Source organism: Bos javanicus, chromosome 27 (assembly GCF_032452875.1).
Source record: "Bos javanicus breed banteng chromosome 27, ARS-OSU_banteng_1.0, whole genome shotgun sequence".
Lineage (NCBI taxonomy): Eukaryota > Metazoa > Chordata > Mammalia > Artiodactyla > Bovidae > Bos > Bos javanicus.
In genome coordinates, this window is record NC_083894.1 from 19,550,755 (window position 1) to 19,572,627 (window position 21,873).

At 44.1% G+C, this 21,873-nt stretch overlaps 1 protein-coding gene across 8 annotated transcripts in view; it reads left to right on the top strand.

The window, feature by feature from the left end:
- MTUS1 (microtubule associated scaffold protein 1) overlaps positions 1-21,873 on the top strand; it is a 187,103-nt gene that overhangs the window by 143,385 nt on the left and 21,845 nt on the right. For 6 of the 8 annotated variants that reach the window (XM_061404292.1, XM_061404295.1, XM_061404293.1 and 3 more), the window contains one exon: positions 10,179-10,245. The exons of 1 other annotated variant lie outside the window; for it this stretch is intronic. In XM_061404292.1, the coding sequence (XP_061260276.1) occupies positions 10,179-10,245 (67 nt within the window). Of the gene's footprint in view, positions 1-8,909; positions 9,139-10,178; positions 10,246-21,873 lie in introns of those variants that run through there. One more of the 8 variants, XM_061404299.1, reaches the window with a different exon arrangement.

A 21,873-nucleotide genomic window follows, 5' to 3' on the forward strand; every position in this document is an offset into this window, starting at 1 on the left:
AAATACGGGGATGAGAATGTAACTTGAGCTCTCTAGGTATTTTTAAATCACTGTTTTAAAGACAAAGATACATGACATCTCAGGAGGAAACCTGGCTAGTTTGCCTGTTCTGTAGTTCAGTTCAATCCAACAAACCGGCACTTATTCTTAGGCTACTCTGATGTGATCGCCTGTCTGGGGCAGGGGAGGCAGAGGTGAATGAGACTTGTTCTGTGCCTTTGACAAGCTTCCAGGCTAGTAGACAGTTTAGATCAGTATTTTGTGAACATTTTACAGCTTTGTTCAAATCTCTCTCTCTCTCTCTTTTTTTAAAAATTTTTTTGAGGGACTTGCATGGTGGTCCAGTGGTTAAGACACTGCTTCCAATGCAGGGGGCATGGGTTCGATCCCTCGTCGGGGAACTAAGATCCCACAGTGTAGCCTATACACACACACACACACACACACACACACACACACACACATATATTTATAGATATATCTCTCTACATATACTCTATGTGTGTGTGTGTGTGTGTGTGTGTGTATACGTACACATCTTTTTTTGAGATGGAGATGTAGACATTTATCTAGTTTTAAATTATAGTTGCATACAGTATTTTTCTGGTTTTTGGTGTGTGTCTAAATATTTATTTGCACAAATTTATCCCATTAGAGTTGTCCTTCAGGAACATTATGCCACTGATTTGAACAATAAAATGTTACACAAGTAGAATAATGTATATGGACCCACTAAAATGTAATATGAGTAATTAAGATGGGAAATTGCCTTTGTGGTAAATATGGAATGATTAGACACTGAGAACATATCTGTGTGTTTAATTTCTAAGTGTCCTTTAAAAAATTTAAAACAATGCTTTCAGGTATTTCATAAATACTCTTTTAAAAAAACAGCTTAGGCTTATATTCTGTATGTCTCTCTATCACTTGTCTTCCTGTGAGCTCAAAAGAGTAGATATTTTAGTCATTATTATAAGATTTGGGAACAGAGCTAAATTCTTTCTCAAGGCAACTTAGCAAGTCAGTAATAGGCACACACCAGAAGAAAAATCCTATTGTTTCCCTTCTGTGGTACCCATGGCATTTAGCTACTATAGTACTTCACATATTTCTTATCATGCTGATAAAACCACTGTGGTATAATCGAGACATATGATAGTTTTCTCTTAGTGGGAGAAGAAACAGTTCTAAGAACTGAATAAACTGTTCAAAATTTGTATACATTGTAACCAGTGATGGGAGAGCATGAATTCTGATTTCTGATTCTATGCACTTTTTACTTTACCGCTCAATATTTTATGCTATTAGACAAAACGTGTAAAATGTATAGGTTAAATTCTATTTCATCTAATGGAAATCTGTTATTGTTATTAGAATCTTGACTTAACAGTACCACATGATTTTGAGTTAAAACTCATCTATTTTCAGTACTTTTGTTTTTCTTTATTATGTAAGAAAGGAATTTGAGAGTTGGTTTATATAACCAAGTAAACTAAATTGGAAAGTACATAATTATTAAATGTAGGGAACAATTTGTCTATGTAGAGATAAGCCAGTTATTTACTTTACTATATCCAGCCTAACAACCCCATGTTCCACTCTTCTGGTTCCCTTGTCTTCCACATGAAAGCAATCAAGTCTGATGAGTTAGTTCTCATCCCGCTGTATTTCTCCCCTTCCTTCATCCTCTCTTTTCCATTTCTACCGATGCCAACCTTGTTCAAGCCCTGGATAAACTATCTGCTAGATTACGATAATAACTTGTTAACCAGTCTTCAGGCTTGCACTCTTTCCCCTATAATCCATCTCAAGCAATGCTAGTAGATTGATTTTTCCAAAGCACTCCTTCAGTGCCTCTCCATCATCTATATGGCTGATCTGCCCAATATGGTAACCACTAGCTTGAAGATACCATTGAGCATCTGAAGCATGTTATTGTTGTTCAGTTGCTAAATCATGTCTGACTCTTTGCAATCCCATGGACTGACTGCACCACGCCAGGCCCCTTTGTCCTCCACTATCTCCCGGAGTTTGCTCAAATTCATGTCCATTGAGTCAGTGATGCTATCTAACTATCTCATCCTCTGCTGCCCCCTTCTCCTCTTGCCCTCAATCTTTTCCCAGCATCAGGGTCTTTTCCAAAGAGTCAGCTCTTTGCATCAGGTGGCCAAAGTATGGAGCTTCAGCTTCAGCGTCAGTCCTTCCAATGAATACTCAGGGGTGATTTCTTTTAGGATTGACTGGTTTGGTCTTGTTTGATTTGAAGTGTAGCCTGGCTGAATTGAGATATCCAGTCAGTGTAAAATACACCTGGGTTTTGAAGACCATATGAAATATCTCACTAATAATTTTTCTATTGACTGTATGTTGAATTGATAATTTGGATATACTGAGTTAAATAAAATATATTGTCAAATTAGTTTAACTTTTAAACTTAAAAAATGTGGCTACTAGGAAATTAAAACTACCTCCATGGCTCACATACTTCTTTTGAATGACTCCAGTATGTAACAGGGAATATAAAATTCTCTCTATAATTTGGCAGAAGCTGCCCATTTCGGTCCTCCACTCACTGCCTGTGTGCTCCAGCTATATAATCAGGAAGGTAGAGGAGAAACAGGAAGGGTTTAACATGTGTTGAGTATTTACTAAGAACCAGACATTCTCACTTATTAATAAGATCCTCTCCAAAAACACAAGTTGGAGATTATAAATAAGAAAATTGAGCCATAGAACTGTTAAGTAACTTGACTATCATCAGATAGCTGATAAGAGGAGGACCAGGACTTGAACCAAAGACTAGGTCACTGTGAACTCAGAATCCCCTATTTGGAATTCCCTGGTGGTCCTGTGGCTAAGACTCTGAGCTACCGATGCAGGGGGACTGGTATACTGAAGCTGAAGTTCCAGTACTTTGGCCACCTGATGCAAATTGTCAGGGAACTAGATCCTGTGTGCCTCAACTAAGACCCAGCACAGCCAAACAAATAAGTAGGTTTTTTTTTTTAAAAAAGAGAGAGAGAGACAAAGCCTTGTTCAAATCCTCTACAAACTTCCTCCCTTTTTCATCCTTTGTTTAATATCTTTAGTGGGTTACCACCCTTCTCCCCAGTACCTATGTGTTCAGATCTTTCTTGTAGTAGCAGCCCATTGCTACCTGGATTTACTTTACATGGATTTGTTATACAAATTGCAAAGTTAAAAATGCAAATTCAATGATGAGGCCGTCCTGCTTTCTGCGCCCCGTGAGCAAAGGCACAGGAGTGCCTGTGAGGTGGGCGACAGGAGTCTCCCTTCACCGGTGTCCTCGGTCCCTCTGTGCCCCACGTGGCATGCCCCTGCCGTGCTCCATGTGGTCCTAGCATTCGAAGATACTTTCCTCCCACATGACTTGGCCCCTAAACGCAAGCCAAACATTCTGTCAGTTGCTCAGCTGCAGAAGGACTAGGTCCAGTACCAGAGAAAACATTTCACTGGGTCGGGCACCCTGAGAGATGCTTTCATCCACAGCAGGGCGGACTCTGAGCTTCATGGCTTCCTGTGCTGTCTGTGAATTTCATCTTACCTCCAATTTTTTAAGGTCTAATGCCTTGTGACTCCATTGAATGCTCAAAGACACTCTTTTATGAAGACTTTCCTGGTCCTTCTAGTTCTGTTTTTTTTTTGTTGTTGTTGTTGTTATTTGTTTTTTAATTAAAAAGTTTTTTCAATTGAACTATAATTGCTTTCCAATGTTGCGTTAGTTTCTGCTCTACACTGTGAATCAGCCATATGTATACATACATGCCCTTCCTCTTGAGGCCCTCATCCCACCCCTCTAGGTCATCACAGAGCACCATAGCTCTGTTTTATCTACTCTCTGGACTCTAGGAGCACGTACATTTCCCTGGCACACTCTACTTGTTGTTGTTGTTGTTCAGTCGCAAAGTCATGTCTTGACTCTTTGCAACCTCCTGGACTGCAGCACACCAGGCCTCCCTCTCCCTCACTATCGCCTGGAGTTCACCCAAGTTCATGTCCGTTGACTCAGTGATACAGTCCAACCATCTCAGCCTCTGCCACCCTCTTCCTTTACCTTCAATCATTCCCAGCATGAGTCTTTTCCAATGAGTCGGCTGTTTGTATCACCATTTTGCAGCTGTTTTTACTTTTTAAGATAGGAAGCTCACTGAGAGCAGGATCTGGGTCTGCTGCTTTCTTAGGAAACCACCCAGCTGCCGTGGCAGTGCCTCATGCATAATAGACACAGTGGTGCTAGTGGTAAAGAACCCACCTGCCAATGCAGGAGACACAAGTTTGATCCCTGGGTCAGGAAGATCCCCTGGAGGAGGAAATAGCAACCCACTTCACTGTTTCTGCCTGGAGAGTCCCATGGACAGAGGAACCTGGCAGGCTACAGTCCATAGGGTCACACAGAGTGGAACACAGCAGAAGGGGCTTAGCAGGCAGGCATGTGTATCTGAATGAACAAAGAGGGCAATGAACAGGGTGGAATCCCAGATGTAAGGTGAACTTATAAAGTCTTTACACAAATGTTCTTTGCTCTTTTCTAGCTCTTTATAATCAATCAGCAAATATTTACTGATTGCCTAATGTGTACAGGGCACTGTTAAAAATATCGTTGGGAAGGAAAGATACAACAAAGGGGGAAGTTAAGCATTTTTTCCCCCCAACTTTTTACTTAACCCTTTGGTTCTCTTATACCCATTATAGAAGTGATTGTTATATAGATAGATAGAGATCTGCATATACATTTTTATCTTGTCATTGCTAAGTTTTTCTAAATAGTTTCGGAGCATTAAATTATATGTAAAAGTGGTTGGAATCCTAGAACTATCACTTATCCATCTATTGCAAGACTATTTAATGACTATGACTTTACCACTTTGGTAATAGACATCATTCATTAGATATCATCATCATTTCCCCTGGAGGAGGGCATGGCAACCCCCTCCAGTATTCTTGCCTGGAAAACCCCATGGACACGGAGCCTGGTGGGCCTCAGTCCATGTGGTCGCAGAGTCAGACACAACTTAGCAACTAAACAACTACAACAATCATTCATCACAGAGTAGAAGTTCTAATGCTTGTCTCATGAACCTGGTAACCAATACCACACTTTCTGTTTCTCAAAGGACACACTGTTGTTAGTTTTAGTTTGTTCTGATTCTTGGTTTATCCTTGCACAGCTGTTAAGCATTCTGTGCATACTGGCCAAGTGAAGGACAGTGTTGATGGCAGTAATCCCAATTTCTCCATAAAAGTTTCCAGGTACACCCCGCCGCCTGCCCCCAAACATCTAACCAGTATGCGGTGTGCCTCCGATATTTTTGAAAGTGGAATCTAACCCAAAGTGGCACCTAAACAAAGATGAATTTTGAATGACACTAGCGCTCTAAAAGTAAAAATGTCTGAGACCCAGACAAGTGGACACAATTCATTGTGTAGTAGTGGGGATGGAGGAGGTCACAGAGAGCCTACGTCTGAGCCATCAGACCTGGCTCTTTGCTGCAAAGTCCCTTGTGCTGTTGACTGCTCCCAAGCTAGCACATTGAGGCTCACCAATGGGACGACAGCCAGAGACTAAGTGCCTGTGTCCCGGGGAATCCTAATTAAATTATGGTGAGTTCATTCCCCCTCCCCGCTTGGAGCACTTCATATCTGTAATGCATGAGCATAAAAGCATTTTTTTTCCAACCAGATTCCCACCTCCCTCTCCACCTTCCCACCACATTGTGTGAAATTCTGCATATTACAATACAAAGACAATTAAATAATCTTGTTATCTGGACCATAAAGGTCTAAGACAGAAACACTGATATATGAGCAGCTAAACAAAAAGAAACAGGCAATCAATATCTAAGTGACAAAATGCATTTTGTCATCTACAAAGGGTAAATGTCTTAAAGGGCAAGCTCCCAGGAGAGTCAGACAGAAACGAACACTGAACATATGCTTATCATGATATGGGCACTGTAGTCGGCGTCTCACGTAGGATCAAAAGCCCTTTGTTTTTCCATTATCCAGTACCGTGGTCCCTCGTATGAGGTCATCTGCCTTGAATTACGGAGAAGGCAATGGCACCCCATTCCAGTACTCTTGCCTGGAAAATCCCATGGACGGAGGAGCCTGGTAGGCTGCAGTCCATGGGGTCGCTAAGAGTCGGGCAGGACTGAGCGACTTCATTTTCACTTTTCGCTTTCATGCATTGGAGAAGGAAATGGCAACCCACTCCAGTGTTCTTGCCTGGAGAATCCCAGGGACGGGGGAGCCTAGTGGGCTTCCATCTATGGGGTCACACAGAGTCGGACACAACTGAAGCGACTTAGCAGCAGCAGCAGCAGCAGCAGCCTTGAATTATGGGGCCTGGATGTTTTAGCTCTACATAGCCCCCAAGCTTTTTTCAGACATTGTTCCCATGTCTTCAACATTTTTCTTTATTTTCCCCAGCATCTGGAATGGTACTTCATTAATTGGTACTGAGTAATAACTTGCCAACCGATTCAGAAGCATAAATGTCCTGTCTAGGCATGTGGGGGAAGGCAGTGGTATCTATGATTGACTGTTAGTATTCCCTGAAGGCTTATAAGATGGGTCAATTACAGAAGACCAGGCATTCCAGCTTGTAGAGATGGGATGTGCACGGCAAGCCCGACTCAGAAGCGGAGTGGGTCGTCTAAACAGGAGCTGGGTGATTTGAGGTTCATGGATTTTTTTTTTTTTTTTTAGTGAAACAACTGAAGTGTTTACTAGGAAAAGAGTACATTTGGATAGACACATGGGCAGGCTCAGAGAGTGAGCTGCCTCTGGAAGTTTATTCTTTATACACTCAATGGAGGGCTCTCATTGAGCAAGGATACTTATATGCACCAAGAATATGCGATGAAAATCTACTAATCCTCTGCAAAACAGTGTGGAGGAAGGCTTTCCATAGTTCGGGATGGGGTTGGCAAGGATCAGGATTAGAATGGAGGCAGTATTAATAGAAAATGCAATGGATTCAAGACACATTCAGAAGAAAGAACGGACTGACTTTGGTACAGCCCATTAAAGAAGAGTCTAAAATGACTTCATGAATTGTTCTGTTATTATCACTGGGATTGCCAGAGGTTGGAAGATACTGATGACTTCTGGGCATTGTTTTCTTAATGTGGACTATTTTTAAAGTTTTTATTGAATGTATTACAATATTGTTTCTGTTTTATGTTTCGGTGTTTTGGCTGAGAAGCATGTGGGATCTTAGCTTCCCAACCAGGGATTGAACGTGTACCCCCTACGTTGGAAGCCAAAGTCTTAAACCACTGGACCACCAGGGAGATCCCAGCTTCTGGGCATTGAGGCAGGTTGAGTGCAGTAGAGTTGGGGGAATGTCCATATGGGTACAGTCAACCCTTGGTATCTGCAAGGTTGGTTCCCGGACAGTCCTCCCCCCGTGCACACCCCAACAACGGATGCCAGAATCCATGGACACCCAGGTCCCTCATATAAAATGATGTAGTACAGCTGGTCCTCAGTACTCACAGGTTCCACATCAGCGATCCAACCAACCTTGGATTTCAACTACTTGCCCCCAAGGCCCCTTTAATAAGCAAAAAGATTGCCTGGTAGATACTTGTGATAGGATGTGAAAATTTTCACAAAATTATCCCTGGAAATTTTATACCAACTTAATTTTGTAGTATAGATATTTTTATTCATCTCCCCATTTCATCCAGCTTGATTTCCCTCAAACTTTGATTTCTACATCAGGAAACTCATTCAGTTCAGTTCAGTTCAGTAGCTCAGTCGTGTCCGACTCTTTGCAACCCCATGAATCGCAGCATGCCAGGCCTCCCTGTCCATCACCAACTCCCGGAGTTCACTCAGACTCACGTCCATCGAGTCGGTGATGCCATCCAGCCATCTCATCCTCTGTCGTCCCCTTCTCCTCCTGCCCCCAATCCCTCCCAGCATCAGAGTCTTTTCCAATGAGTCAACTCTTCGCATGAGGTGGCCAAAGTACTGGAGTTTCAGCTTTAGCATCATTCCTTCCAAAGAACACCCAGGGCTGATCTCCTTCAGAATGGACTGGTTGGATCTCCTTTCAGTCCAAGGGACTCTCAAGAGTCTTCTCCAACACCACAGTTCAAAAGCATCAATTCTTCGATGCTCCGCTTTCTTCACAGTCCAACTCTCACATCCATACGTGGCCACTGGAAAAACCGTAGCCTTGACTAGACAGACCTTTGTTGTTCACTAAAAAACCTTGAACTCATTGAATTGTGTTTTCAGAACAACCTAATACTGCATTTTAAAAATCAAGCGTTTAGAATACCATTAAGGCCAAAATGTACTTAAATTCCAGTCACCGTTAAATGTCCACAACAGCGCTAGTGTTTCGATAACTTCCCTACCTTTTTAGTGAGAAACGACTACACAGTAAAAAAAAAAAAATCATAAAATAGATCTGATCGCCAGCTCTCAAATCAGCAGGTCACACTTCTTAAAATGCCAGTGGACCATGTTGTAAGCATTCAAGCTAATTTTTCCGGGAAAAAGCATTCATTTTACAATGTCACGTTAAATTCTAAGTCACAACACATGCCATTTGTCTCCTCTTTCATAACTCAGTTAGCACAAAGGTTTTGAAGAACACATTTCCTTTTTCTATTAGCAAGAATAATCATCTAATGACCTCAATTAGAGAGGGGAATAAAAAAGGCGCACACATCTGAAAATAACTCCATTATCCACTGCAGAGGAGCTTGGTTTTTCTTTCCACTGGACCAGCTGATATTTAAGTAAATGGCAATCGATCAGCCTAAGGTCTGGCTATGGTTTCTCATAAATGAAGGGCTGTGGCTTTAAGTAATCACAGGCTGCCGGTGCCAAAGGCAGAAGCTGCAGCATCAGCTCCTGGGAGGAGAGGCGTCCGAAGCACACACGCCAACCTGCAGGACGTGAGTAAGGCCGGGCAAGGACCAATGGCGCTCCTCCTGGCGGAGCTTTGAATGTAGACGGACCGGCCCGGTGGGTGGCGTGGCCACCTGTGCGCTTCTCGGCCGGCGCTGGGGGGTGGGGGGAGTTGGAGACTGAAGCTGGAAAATGGGCTGCTCCGGCAGCAAAATGTGCCTGTATCCTCCATGTGCGGCAACAAGGGTAATTCGGATTTGTTTCTAGCGGTTTTCTGGAAGAATGTCAGGAAGGCAGGCAGAGGTTGTCTGATCTTAGCAGGGGGAAATGCTCTGAATGACAAGCAACTCTTCCCCTGCAAAGGCCGGTCCCGTGATCTCGGTCCGCAGCGCGGACATCTAGCCTCGGCAAGGCGGCAGGAGCTGGGTCCTGGGCGGTCCCAGCGGGGGCATTTCCAGAGAGCTGTGAATTCTGCCTTCTCCTTCCTTAACGCGCCGGTGGGAGGGAGTCTGCCTGTTAAGAAACTGTATCTCATTGCCGTATTCGTACAAGGATGTGTGTCTGTGTGCTTGCTATGAGTTGCTGGTAACTTGAAAATTGTTCTTTTTTGCAAGACTGATCATTGCTTTTTTAATTTTTTTGGATTCTGAAAGAGCAACCTGGTTTTCTTTGACATGTTTCTCTAACATCTTAGAGAGCCGATCGGACATAGCATCATCCTTAGAAAATAATGTGGAGCAGAGTAAAATTAATTTCATTGTGTCTTTAAAGGGTTATTGTTATTATTATTTTGACTAGAGGTTTATAACAGACTTGTGTGTCTTCCTTTTAGAAGTAAAGTACTGTCCTCCTCCTAAGGAAAGTTTTGTATTTGCAAATATAGGACAAAGTGCATGAAGTACATATGTTTAGAACATTAAATATTTATCTTTCACTGATGAGGCCTTCATTGCCCTTGGAGGAGGAGAGTGCATTACGTCTGAAGTACAGTATGCATCAGCAAAAAGGTTCTGGGATTGGCAATGAAGCGTGGCTCAAAGTCAATATTTTTAAAACGGGCCATTCAGTGCAGAACCTGAGAAAATACAGACTTTTTGCAATGTGAATTTCCTTAACAACTAAGGGACATCTGTGTTTTTTTAACAACACAAACTGTTTAGCCTAAATGATTCATATCTTGGCTTCTCAATTTTGAGTCTCGTTTTCCTGGTGATAACGAGTGTGTGTGCTTTACTGAAAAGGGACCCTCTTGAAAACATTAGTAACTTGATGTGTGTTTTCCACAGCGGGAGGAAGCACTGAAACAAAACAAAACCCTATCTCAAGAACTTGTCAACCTCCGGGGAGAGCTAGGTAAGAGCTTTTGTTTTTTTTCTTTAATGTTCCAGGGTTGAGGGGGAAATCGGCCAAGTTGGTTTTCTTCTCTGCATGGTGCCTGGAGTCGCACCCTTGCTACGTTAGCCCCTCACTCTGGTGTCTGTGCAAACACTTCCTCCTATCCATGTTTCTGGTGAATCTTGGCAGCTCGACCTCAAGTTCACAGAATTCCGGGCACTGATCTGACTAAGCTGAGCAGAGTTTCTGATGACCAAACCATTTCTCTTCCTGGGAAGAGGGGCAGACTGGTTTTTGTAATTGTGTGAATTCCTGTTAAATAATTCCATCAGGTTTTTTTTTTTTTTTCCTGAACCATTTCTCATGATAAAGAGTGGTGAGACAGTTCCTCTCCCATAGCAGTAATTGTATCACACTTCCTTGGGGGTGGTCTGTGAGGAGAGGGCATGATGTTGTTAGAAGGTACATCCTGGGCTAATCTTCCCATCGGACCCAGTTCCATGGGGCACCAGGTGCCTCTCAGGTCTGTGGTACTCGCTATCACCCGGGTGCCCCCATCCCCAGGCCGAACTGTCTTCTAGTTCTTTTCTGGAAGAGTCCTGGGTTCATGAGATAGAGGCAGTACTGTCTTTCCTTCCTGAGCCTGTGGGCTGGAGTGGGCTGACTGCCATGCGAGTCCCCGTCCTCTGCAGCTCTAGACAGTCTGCTGGCGGCAGTCACTTCAGACTTTGCTGGAATCTTTTCACTGAAAGACTGTATTCCTGGCCCTTTGCGGTTTTCCGTGTGTGTGTGTGTGTGTGTGTGTGTGTGTGTGTGTGTGTGTAGGTACGTGTATAAATAATGCAAAGGCAACAGCCAGCGATGAAAACGGCATTCGGTCTAGTTCCGGGAGAGATGGCTCCTTTTTCTGTGGACAGCATCAGAGTTTAAACAGCGTCAATATAATTTGCTGGCACTTAAACATACTTAAGTTCGCCCCCACCCTGCCTTCCCACCACACCCGGTCAAGGAGCAAGGAGCGGTGAACTTGGGGTGAAGCCTTGGCTCTGTATTCCTCTTCTCTTTTCACCTCCTGATGCAGAGCAGCGCCAGACCCCTGGCTTACCCTGATGCCTAGCCCGGGGCATCATTTTCTCCTGACCTTAGGAAGGAGGACTGTCTATGGAAGAGTAATTGTAAGACAGATGGGACTTCGGGACCCCAAAGACTTGAGAGTTCTAGGAAAACAGTTCAAGGAAACCACAGATAAGAAACAACCCAGCTCCCAGAGACGCTTGAGGCTCTCTGCCAGGTCACTGAATGTGACTGTTGCCCTTTTGATTATCCAGACGACCAACTTAACTTGCTTTTGTCTGTGCCTTAAATCATGTAATGGATATAGGGTCAGCAGATCAGGAAAGAGGCCTTTTGTGTGCATTTAAGGGTTCGCTCTAACCCAGTAGAGGTGGAGAGGAGCCTCCCTGGGGGTTCACGTTTCAGTCTCCTCCCGCAAGACGAGGCAGACACACCAAGGGAACACTGTTCTCATTCAGTCAGTTTGAATGGGGGAATCCTCTTTTCACCTTTCAGTGGATGGCACGATTCCGTGATCCCAGTGGGCCCAGGTACTCAGCACCTCCAGTTAGTCACTTAGCCCGACAGGAAGTAGCTGTGGCTGTTGGCACCCACTCTCCATCTGTGATAAGGACCCGGTGCCCGCGTGTGGCTTTCCTGCTGCTCTTGGAGGGTTGGGAGGTGTGGTTGGCCGGTCCATATCGTCCGGTCACCCAAGGCTGGCCTCTCAGGAAGTGTGGCAGTACTGCTGATGAGTCAGATCGAACTGCTCAAGTACCAGTGCAGAGCGTCTGGGGGAGGGTTTTGCTTCCATGAGAGGAGGAGAAAGAAGCCTGTAATCTTCCTTCTCATGAAACAGTCCAGGAAGACTGCTTTTGAGGCTGCCAGTTTAACTGATGGTAGCATGAGCTGCAAGAGAAAGAAGTTAACGTAGCAAAGTTTACCGCTCAGTTTCAACATGTCAGTTCAGTGCAGTTCAGTCTCTCAGTCATGTCTGACTCTCTGCAACCCCATGAACCGCAGCACGTCAGGCCTCACTGTCCATTACCAACCGCTGGAGTCTACCCAAACCCATGTCCTTGAGTCGGTGATGCCATCCAACCATCCCATCCTCTGTCATCCCCTCCTCCTCCTGCCCTCAATCTTCCCCAACATCAGGGTCTTTTCAAATGAGTCACCTCTTCACATCAGGTGGCCAGAGTACTGGAGTTTCAGCTTCAGCATCAGTCCTTCCAAAGAACACTCAGGACTGATCTCCTGGTTGGATCTCCTTGCAGTCCAAGGGACTCTCAAGAGTCTTCTCCAACACCACAGTTCAAAAGCATCAATTCTTCAGTGTTCAGCTTTCTTTACAGTCCAACTCTCACGTCCATACATAACTACTGGAAAAACCATAGCCTTGACTAGACGGACCTTTGTTGGCAAAGTGATGTCTCTGCTTTTGAATATGCTGTCTAGGTTGATCATAACTTTCCTTCCAAAGAGTAAGCGTCTTTTAATTTCATGGCTGCAGTCACCATCTGCAGTGATTTTGGAGCCCCCCAAAATAAAGTCTGACACTGTTTCCACTGTTTCCCCATCTGTTTGCCATGAAGTGATGGGACTGGATGCCATGATCTTAGTTTTCTGAATGTTGAGCTTTAAGCTAACTTTTTCACTCTCCTCTTTCACTTTCATCAAAGAGGCTCTTTAGTTCCTCTTCACTTTCTGCCATAAGGATGATGTCATCTGCATATCTGAGGTTATTGATATTTCTCCCAGAAATCTTGATTCCAGCTTGTACTTCTTCCAGCCCAGCATTTCTCATGATGTACTCTGCATATAGGTTAAACAAGCAGGGTGACAATATACAGCCTTGACGTACTCCTTTTCCTATTTGGAACCAGTCTGTTGTTCCATGTCCAGTTCTGACTGTTGCTTCTTGACCTGCATACAGATTTCTCAAGAGGCAGGTCAGGTGGTCTGGTATTCCCATCTATTTCAGAATTTTCCACAGTTTGTTGTGCTCCACACAGTCAAAGGCTTTGGCATAGTCAATAAAGCAGAAATAGATGTTTTTCTGGAACTCTCTTGCTTTTTCCATGATCCAACAGATGTTGGCAATTTGATTTCTGGTTCCTCTGCCTTTTCTAAAACCAGCTTGAACATCTGGAAGTTCACAGTTCACTTATTGCTGAAGCCTGGCTTGGAGAATTTTGAGCATTAACGTGTCAGGCAGTGGTATAAAGTGACTAGACTGTGGGCATACTCTGCACATTCAGATCTTCGGTAGCTGGATGACCTCGGGTAGGGGAGACATAGCCCACGTCCTCTGTCCCGATTTCTTTCTCTGTAAAACAGCAGTAACCTTGTCTGCCTTTTTAAGGGTGGCTGTGAGGACTGCATGAGGTGACTTGTTGCAGAGTCACTACCACCAAGTGTTATGGAAAAATCTGAATGAACTTTTTGGCCAACCGAATAAATAGTGAGATGTGTGCACTTGACAGCTGTGTAGTAACCGATTTGCTGTTTTATGAGGGCAGAGACTATACTGCAGACTAACCTATATAACCCCATGGACTGCAGCCCTGCAGGCTCCTCTGTCCATGGGATTCTGCAGGCAAGAATACAGGAGTGAGTTTCCATGCCCTCCTCCAGGGATCGAACCTACATCTCCTGCTTTGCAGGCAGATTCTTTACCCACTCAGCCACCTGGGAAGCCCATACTGCAGAAAAGAGTAGTAGTAGAAATCCCTTAGGTCAGGCTATTTTTTTCTCTTGACTTTCAAATGGAAAAACGAGATGTGATGGATCCCTTCCCAATACATTACAAGTGCTTGGGATACACTTTGCCATTTTGCCTCCTGGTCTTCATATGCTCAGGTTTAATGACAATGGATCTTCTAAGTGGACAGAGCCTAATTTCATTCACCCCTTAAATAATGTCATTGTAAGGCTGTTATGGTCAGCTGTTTTCCTGTCCATTCCCATGGTTTCAGCTACAACCTGTAGGGTGATGACTTGGATTTATTTTTCTAGTCTTCTCCTTCCCAAGCTGCAGATAACATTTTTCCCAGTGAAGAGCTGCCTTTAGAAAAGTCAGTCTAGTGTAATCAGACTTCCTGACTCCCAGCCCCTCGCTTTGTGAATACTCTGAAGTGTCTCCTTGTTCAAACCTCAGTCTGTTCATCACCTTCTTCAGTGGATTGTTATTCACTTACCACCCAAGCTACCAACTGAGGTCATGATCCTCTTCCTCCATCCTCCACACGATACCCAACTATGTTCTAAATGTTGTTCAGACTGGCCCGTCCTGACCATCCTGATTTAAGCCCCATAATTTCTCACCTGCAGAGTATCCCAGTGGTCACCCAGCAGATCACCTTCTCTCCAGGCCTGCTTCTCTTCTCCAGATGCTACCAGGACTAGACTTGTAATAAGTCTCAGGTGTGTCATCTAGCGGACACTTTGCGCAAACATAAGTAGACCCCCATTTGGGTTTGGGGATGAAGTCCAAACATACTAAAGCCAACATGTGTGATTTGGCCGTACGTATCTGGTGCAGCTTCATGATGTCTGACCCTCATTCCCCTCTGCACACCTCCTTTTCTCTCCCTGGGTCCCAGCCACAGGCTCATTCACACCTCTTTTGTGCTTTTTAGCGTGCATGCCAAGTCATTTCAGTCGTGTCCAACTCTGAGACCCTATGGACTGTAGCCCACCAAGCTCCTCTGTACAAGGGATTCTCCAGGCAGGAATACTGGAGTGGATTATCTTGACTTTCTCAAAGGGTTCTTCCTGACCCAGGGATTGAACCCAAGTCTCTTCACATCTCCAGCATTGGGAGGCAGGTTCTTTACCACAAGCACCACCTGGGAAGCCCTTTTGCTTCTTGGGCACACATCATCCTCTCTGAAAGTCTCTCTTCTATCTTCCCACTATCTTTCTATTTTTTGTCCCCAGAGTCCTCCTTCTCATTACTTATTTTTAAAGTCCCAGCTAAAATATTTTGTCTTCAACTGTGTTTCACCCAATTCTTTCAAACAGATGAATTGCATCTCCTACTGTACTCTTCATACTGTTCATGGGGTTCTCAAGGCAGAAATACTGAAGTGGTTTGCCATTCCCTTCTCCAGTGGACCACGTTTTGTCAGAACTCTCCACCACTACAGGGCATGGCTCATAGTTTCATTGAGTTAGACAGGCTGTGGTCCATGTGATCAGACTGGTTAGTTTTCTGTGATGGTGGCTTTCAGTCTGTCTACCCTCTGATGGAGAAGGATAAGAAGCTTTGGAAGCTTCCTGATGGGAGAGACTGACTGAGGGGAATACTGGGTCTTGTTCTGATGGGCGGGGCCATGCTCAGTAAATCTTTAATCCAATTTTCTGTTGATGGGTGGGGCCGTGTTCCCTCCCTACTATTTCAGTTCACTCTTACCTCTTAAGGGTGTGCCATTCAGTGACTGATAAGCTTCAGTTCAGTTCAGTTCAGTCGCTCAGTCATGTCCGACTCTTTGGGACCCCATGAATTGCAGCACGCCAGGCCTCCCTGTCCATCACCATCTCCCGGAGTTCACTCAAACTCACATCCATTGAGTCGGTGATGCCATCCAGCCATCTCATCCTCTGTCATCCCCTTCTCCTCCTGCCCCCAATCCCTCCCAGCATCAGGGTCTTTTCCAATGAGTCGGCTCTTGGCATGAGGTGGCCAAAGTATTGGAGTTTCAGCTTTAGCATCAGTCCTTCCAAAGAACACCCAGGACTGATCTCCTTTAGGATGGACTGGTTGGGTCTTGCAGTCCAAGGGACTCTCAAGAGTCTTCTCCAACCTGGGGCCAAACTATGGTGGAGGTAATGATGATAATGGTGACCTCCCTCAACAGATCCCCTGTATGTACTGCTGCAGTCTGTGCCCCCAACCCTGCAGCAGGCCAACGCTGACCCACGCCTTCGCCGGAGACTCCTGAACACCCACAGGCAAGTCTCCTGTGGGGCCACTGTTCCTTTCTCCTGGGTCCTGGTGCACAAGGTTCTGTTGAGCCCTCCAAGAGTCTATTTCCCAGTCCTATGTAAGTCTGGCAGCTCTATGGTGGGGTTAATGGCAACCTCCTCCAAGAGGGCTTATGCCACACCCACACCCAGAGCCTCTGTCCCTGCGGCAGACCACTGCCGACCCGGACCTCCATAGGAGACGCTCAAACACAGTTTTGTCTCAGTCTCTGTGGGCTCCCTGGGTCCTGGTGCGCAAAAGATTTGTCTGAGCCCTCTGAGCATCTCTGGCGGAATGGAGTTTGATTCTAAATGCAAATTTGCTCCTCCTACCGCCTTGCTGGGGCTTCTCCTTTGCCCTTGGACATGGGGTATCTCCTCACAGCTGCTCCAGTGCCTACCATCTTACTGGGGTTTTTCTGACCTTGGACGTTGGGTATCTCCTCTCGACCACAATGCAGGAGACCCCGGTTCAGTTCCTGGGTTGGGAAGATCCGCTGGAGAAGGGATAGGCTACACACTCCAGTATTCCTGGGCTTCCTGTGCTCAGATGGTAAAGAAGGAGGTGGAGGTGATGGAGTTCCAGCTGAGCTGTTTCAAATCTTAAAACATGATGTTGCAAAAGTGCTGCACTCAATATGCCAGCAAATTTGGAAAACTCAGCAGTGGCCACAGGACTGGAAAAGGTCAGTTTTCATTCCAATCCCAAAGAAAGGCAATGCCAAAGAATGCTCAAACTACCTCACAATTGTACTCATCTCACATGCTAGCACAGTAATGCTCAAAATTCTCCAAGCCAGGCTTCAGCAATATGTGAACCGTGAACTTCCTGATGTTCAAGCTGGTTTTAGAAAAGGCAGAGGAACCAGAGATCAAATTGCCAACATCCGCTGGATCATGGAAAAAGCAAGAAGTTCCAGAAAAACATCTATTTCTGCTTTATTGACTATGCCAAAGCCTTTGACTGTGTGGATCACAACAAACTGGAAGATTCTGCAAAAGATGGGAATACCAGACCACCTGACCAGCCTCTTGAAAAACCTGTATGCAGGTTAGAAAGCAACTGTTAGAACTGGACATGGAACAACAGACTGGTTCCAAATAGGAAAAGGAGTATGGCAAGGCTGTATATTGTCACCCTGCTTATTTAACTTATATGCAGAGTACATCATGAGAAACACTGGGCTGGAACAAACACAAGCTGGAATCAAGATTGCCGGGAGAAATATCAATAACCTCAGATACGCAGATGACACCACCCTTATGGCAGAAAGCGAAAAAGAACTAGAGCCTCTTCGTGTAAGTGAAAGAGGAGAATGAAAAAGTTGGCTAAAAGCTCAACATTCAGAAAACTAAGATTATGGCATCCAGTCCCATCACTTCATGGCAAATAGATGGAGAAACAGTGGAAACAGTGGCAGACTTTTGGGGCTCCAAAATCACTGCAGATGGTGACTGTAGCCATGAAATTAAAAGACGCTTACTCCTTGGAAGGAAAGTTATGACCAAACTAGACAGCATATTAAAAAGCAGAGACATTACCTTGTCAAAAAAGGTTCATCTAGTCAAGGCTATGGTTTTTCCAGTAGTTATGTATGGATGTGAGAATTGAACTATAAAGGAAGCTGAACTCCGAAGAATTGATGCTTTTGAACTGTTGGTGTTGGAGCAGACTCTTGAGAGTCCCTTGGACTGCAAGGAGATCCAACCAGTCCATCCTAAAGGAAATCAGTCCTGAATATTCATAGGAAGGACTGATATTGAAGCTGAAACTCTAATACTTTGGCCACCTGATGCAAAGAGCTGACTCATTTGAAAAGACCCTGATGCTGGGAAATATTGAAGGCAGGAGGAGAAGGGGACAACAGAGGATGAGATGGTTGGATGGCATCACCGCCTCGATGGACATGAGTTTGAGTGGACTCCGGGAGTTGGTGATGGACAGTGAAGCCTGGTGTGCTACAGTCGATGGGGTCGCAAAGAGTCAGACACGAATGAGCACCTGAACTGACTGACTGACTGTACTCTTCAGTTCAGTTCAGTTTAGTTGCTCAGTCGTGTCCGACTCTTTGCAACCCCATGAATACTCTTCAAGGTACCTCTTAAAAGTATTTATTTATAGCTGGCATAGTCCGGAGCTGTGAGCACCTCAAGGGCAAGGTCAGTATGTCCTTCATCTGTGTAGCTCTGTCAGCTAGTACCATGTGTCTGGCACTTAGTACTTCTGATGCTTAGTACATTGACTCAGAAAATGAATGAATGACTTCATTGCTGAGGATGGGAGCTAAGGAAAGTGGGTTTTATCCTTATAATATGCTAATACTTAATGGTTTCTGTGGAGAAGGCAATGGCACCCCACTCCAATACTCTTGCCTGGAAAATCCCATGGACGGAGGAGCCTGGTAGGCTGCAGTCCATGGGGTCACGAAAAGTCGGACACAACTGAGCGACTTCACTTTCACTTTTCACTTGCATGTATTAGAGAATGAAATGGCAACCCACTCCAGTATTCTTGCCTGGAGAATCCCAGGGATGGGGGAGGCTGGTGGGCTGCCGTCTGTGGGGCCGCACAGAGTCGGACACGACTGAAGCGACTTAGCAGCAGCAGCAGCAATGGTTTCTGTACATAGATATCTTCCTATAAACTGTTAAAAATAAGTTATAATGTAAGATGAGCTGTAATTCTCTTGGAAACATTTTACATTATGCTTGACAATCCCAGTTAATCAGGTCATTTTGAAAATGTCAGCCCTTGAAATAAATTACAGTTCAATTTAATGTTCTACATAATCCACAGCAAACATTTGGCCTCTGAGATAGGGACTAAATGTGTCATTCTGATTCTTTCCAGGGTCATGTTGGTGTAATGGGGAGCCATAATTATGATCCTCTGCGGTTCCTATTGTTTTATTAACCTTAATGAATGGAATCACATTTTTAATCTAAATTAATAAAGGTTAGTTTGTATTTCACAATTATTCTTTAACCATCAGAAATAATAGCTAACTCACATCTTGTTCTGATTGTTTTTATGTCATGATACAAATGAGATTTTAACACTTAATTCACCAGAGTTTCCTGGGTTCTCATAACAGTGGCATAAAAGACTAGTTGACTTTGCCTTCTGTGTGTAAAAATGATAGGTTTGGCAACAGCATTTATTGAGTGCCTGCTCTTTCATAATATCAGTGTTCATCTCTAAATCTACTGGTTTGCATTTTATAGAAAGAAAAAAAGGGAGAAAGAAGAAATTGGGGTTTAACAGTTATGTAACTTTCTTAAGGTAGTATTAAAAAGCAAAGCCCCTGGATAAAAACCCAGGAGGACTAGACCACCAAACACCTGTCAGTCACAAAAAAGAAACCATGGTGCAACCAAATATTTGAAAGATTGGGAAATCATTGGCTATAAACCATCAGTCTGCATTGATAATTACTTTTGGAATCTTTTTATTCAAGTCAAGAGTTCAAGAAGTATTATTAGATGGAAAACCTTGTTATGTCCTAGGGAAAAGGGACTTGGCTCTGCCTAAAGCACCATACACATTGTCTAGTCAACGCTTGACTGTGTCTGTGAACTTGGGTATCCCTCACACCTGTATGGAATGTGTTAATTCTTTTACTAGTTTTGTGTACAGTTCAGTTCAGTCACTCAGTCGTGTCCGACTCTTTGTGACCCCATGGACTGCAGCACGCCAGGCCTCCCTGTCCATTACCAACTCCTGGAGCTTGCTCAAACTCATGTCCATTGAGTCAGTAATGCCATCCAGCCATTTCATCCTCTGTCGTCCCCTTCTCTTCCTACCTTCAATCTTTCCCAGCATCAGGGTCTTTTCCAATGAGTCAGCTCTTCGCTGACACAGTTTTGTGTATAGTCGTGGTTTAGCAAGGTTGTATATTTAGAATAATTTTAAAACTCTTTGACAGTTAAGTCACTTTCAGTTCAGTTCAGTTGCTCAGTTGTATCCAACTCTTTGGGACCCCATGAACCATAGCACGCCAGGCCTCCCTGTCCATCACCAACTCCTGGAGTTTACCCAAACTCATGTCCATTGAGTCGGTGATGCCATCTAACCATCTCATCCTCTGCCATCCCCTCTCTTCTTGCCCTCAATCTTTCCCAACATCAGGGTCTTTTGAAATGAGTTAGCACTTGACATCAGGTGGCCAGAGTATTGGAGTTTCAGCTTCAGCATCAGTCCTTCCAGTGAACACCTGGACCAATTTCCCTTAGGATAGACTGGTTGGATCTCCTTGCAGTCCAAGGGACTCTCAAGAGTCTTCTCCACTTTAAGTCACTTTAGAGTTGCAGAATTCCAGAAGTAATTTTTGAAATGGGTTTTAATGAAAAATATATTAATATATATAGTGAAAACCAACAGTATGCCAAAACAGAATTCCTTTTTAAAAATTTATTTAATTGAAGGATAATTACCATATTGTGTTGGTTTCTGCCATACATCAACATGGATCAGCCATGAGTATACATGTGGCTTCTCCCTCATGAGCCTCCCTCCCATCTCCCACCCCATCCCACTCCTTTAGATTGTTACAGGGCCCCAGTTTGAGTTCCCTGGTCATACTGCACATTCCCACTGGCTCTCTATTTTACATATGTTAGTCTGTGGTTCCATGCTAGTCTCCATTCGTCCCACCTTCTCCTTCCTACCCGCCTCCCTGTGTCCATAAGTCTGTTTCCTATGTCTGCGTCTCCATTGCTGCCCTGCAAAGAGATTCATCAGTACCATCTTTCTAGATTCTTACATATGTGTTAATATACAATGTTTTTCGACTTACTTCACTCTGTATAATAGCCCCTAGGTTCATCTACCGCATTAGCATTGACTCAGATTCATTCCTTTTTATGGCCGAGTCTTACTCCATTGTGTATATGTACCACAGCTTCTTTATCCAGTCATCTGTCAGTAGACATCTAAGTTGCTTCCATGTCCTAGCTATTGTATATAGTGCTGCAGTGAACATTGGGGTAAATGTGTCTTTTTAAATTTTGGTTTCCTGAGGGTATATGCCCAGTAGTGGGATTGTTGCAGCATATGGTGGTTTTATTCCTTATTTTTAAAGGAATCTCCATACTGTCTTCCATAATGGCTATATCAATTTTCATTCCTACCAACAGTGCACAAGGGTTCCCTTTTCTCTATACCCTCTCCAGAATTTATTGTTTCTGGATTTTTTTCATGGTGGCCATTCTGACAGATGAGAGGTTATTCCTCATTGTAGTTTTGATTTGCATTTCTCTAATAATGAGTGATCCAAAACAGAAATCTTTATCTCACTGGGTTGGTTGAAGATGGAGTGGATTCTGTCTCATACATGGCTTGCTCTTTTTCTATCCATGTCTTTCTGTCCTGAACTTAGACTTGGCTGGCTGTCTCAGTAAATGAATGGTTATGTTCTTTTACCTGTAACAATGCACAGTATTTACCAAGCATGTCTGTTCTGAAAGCCTCTTGAGTCTTCCTCCTTGTCCTGGTCTTTTTCCTCATTTGTCCTTGTTTAGTTCTGATATGTCCAGTTTTTCCTGATTTAAATAATTTGTCTGGAACAGTGGTTCTCAAACTTCACTATGTAATAAAATAGGCCAGGTTAAAAAGCAGATTTCCAG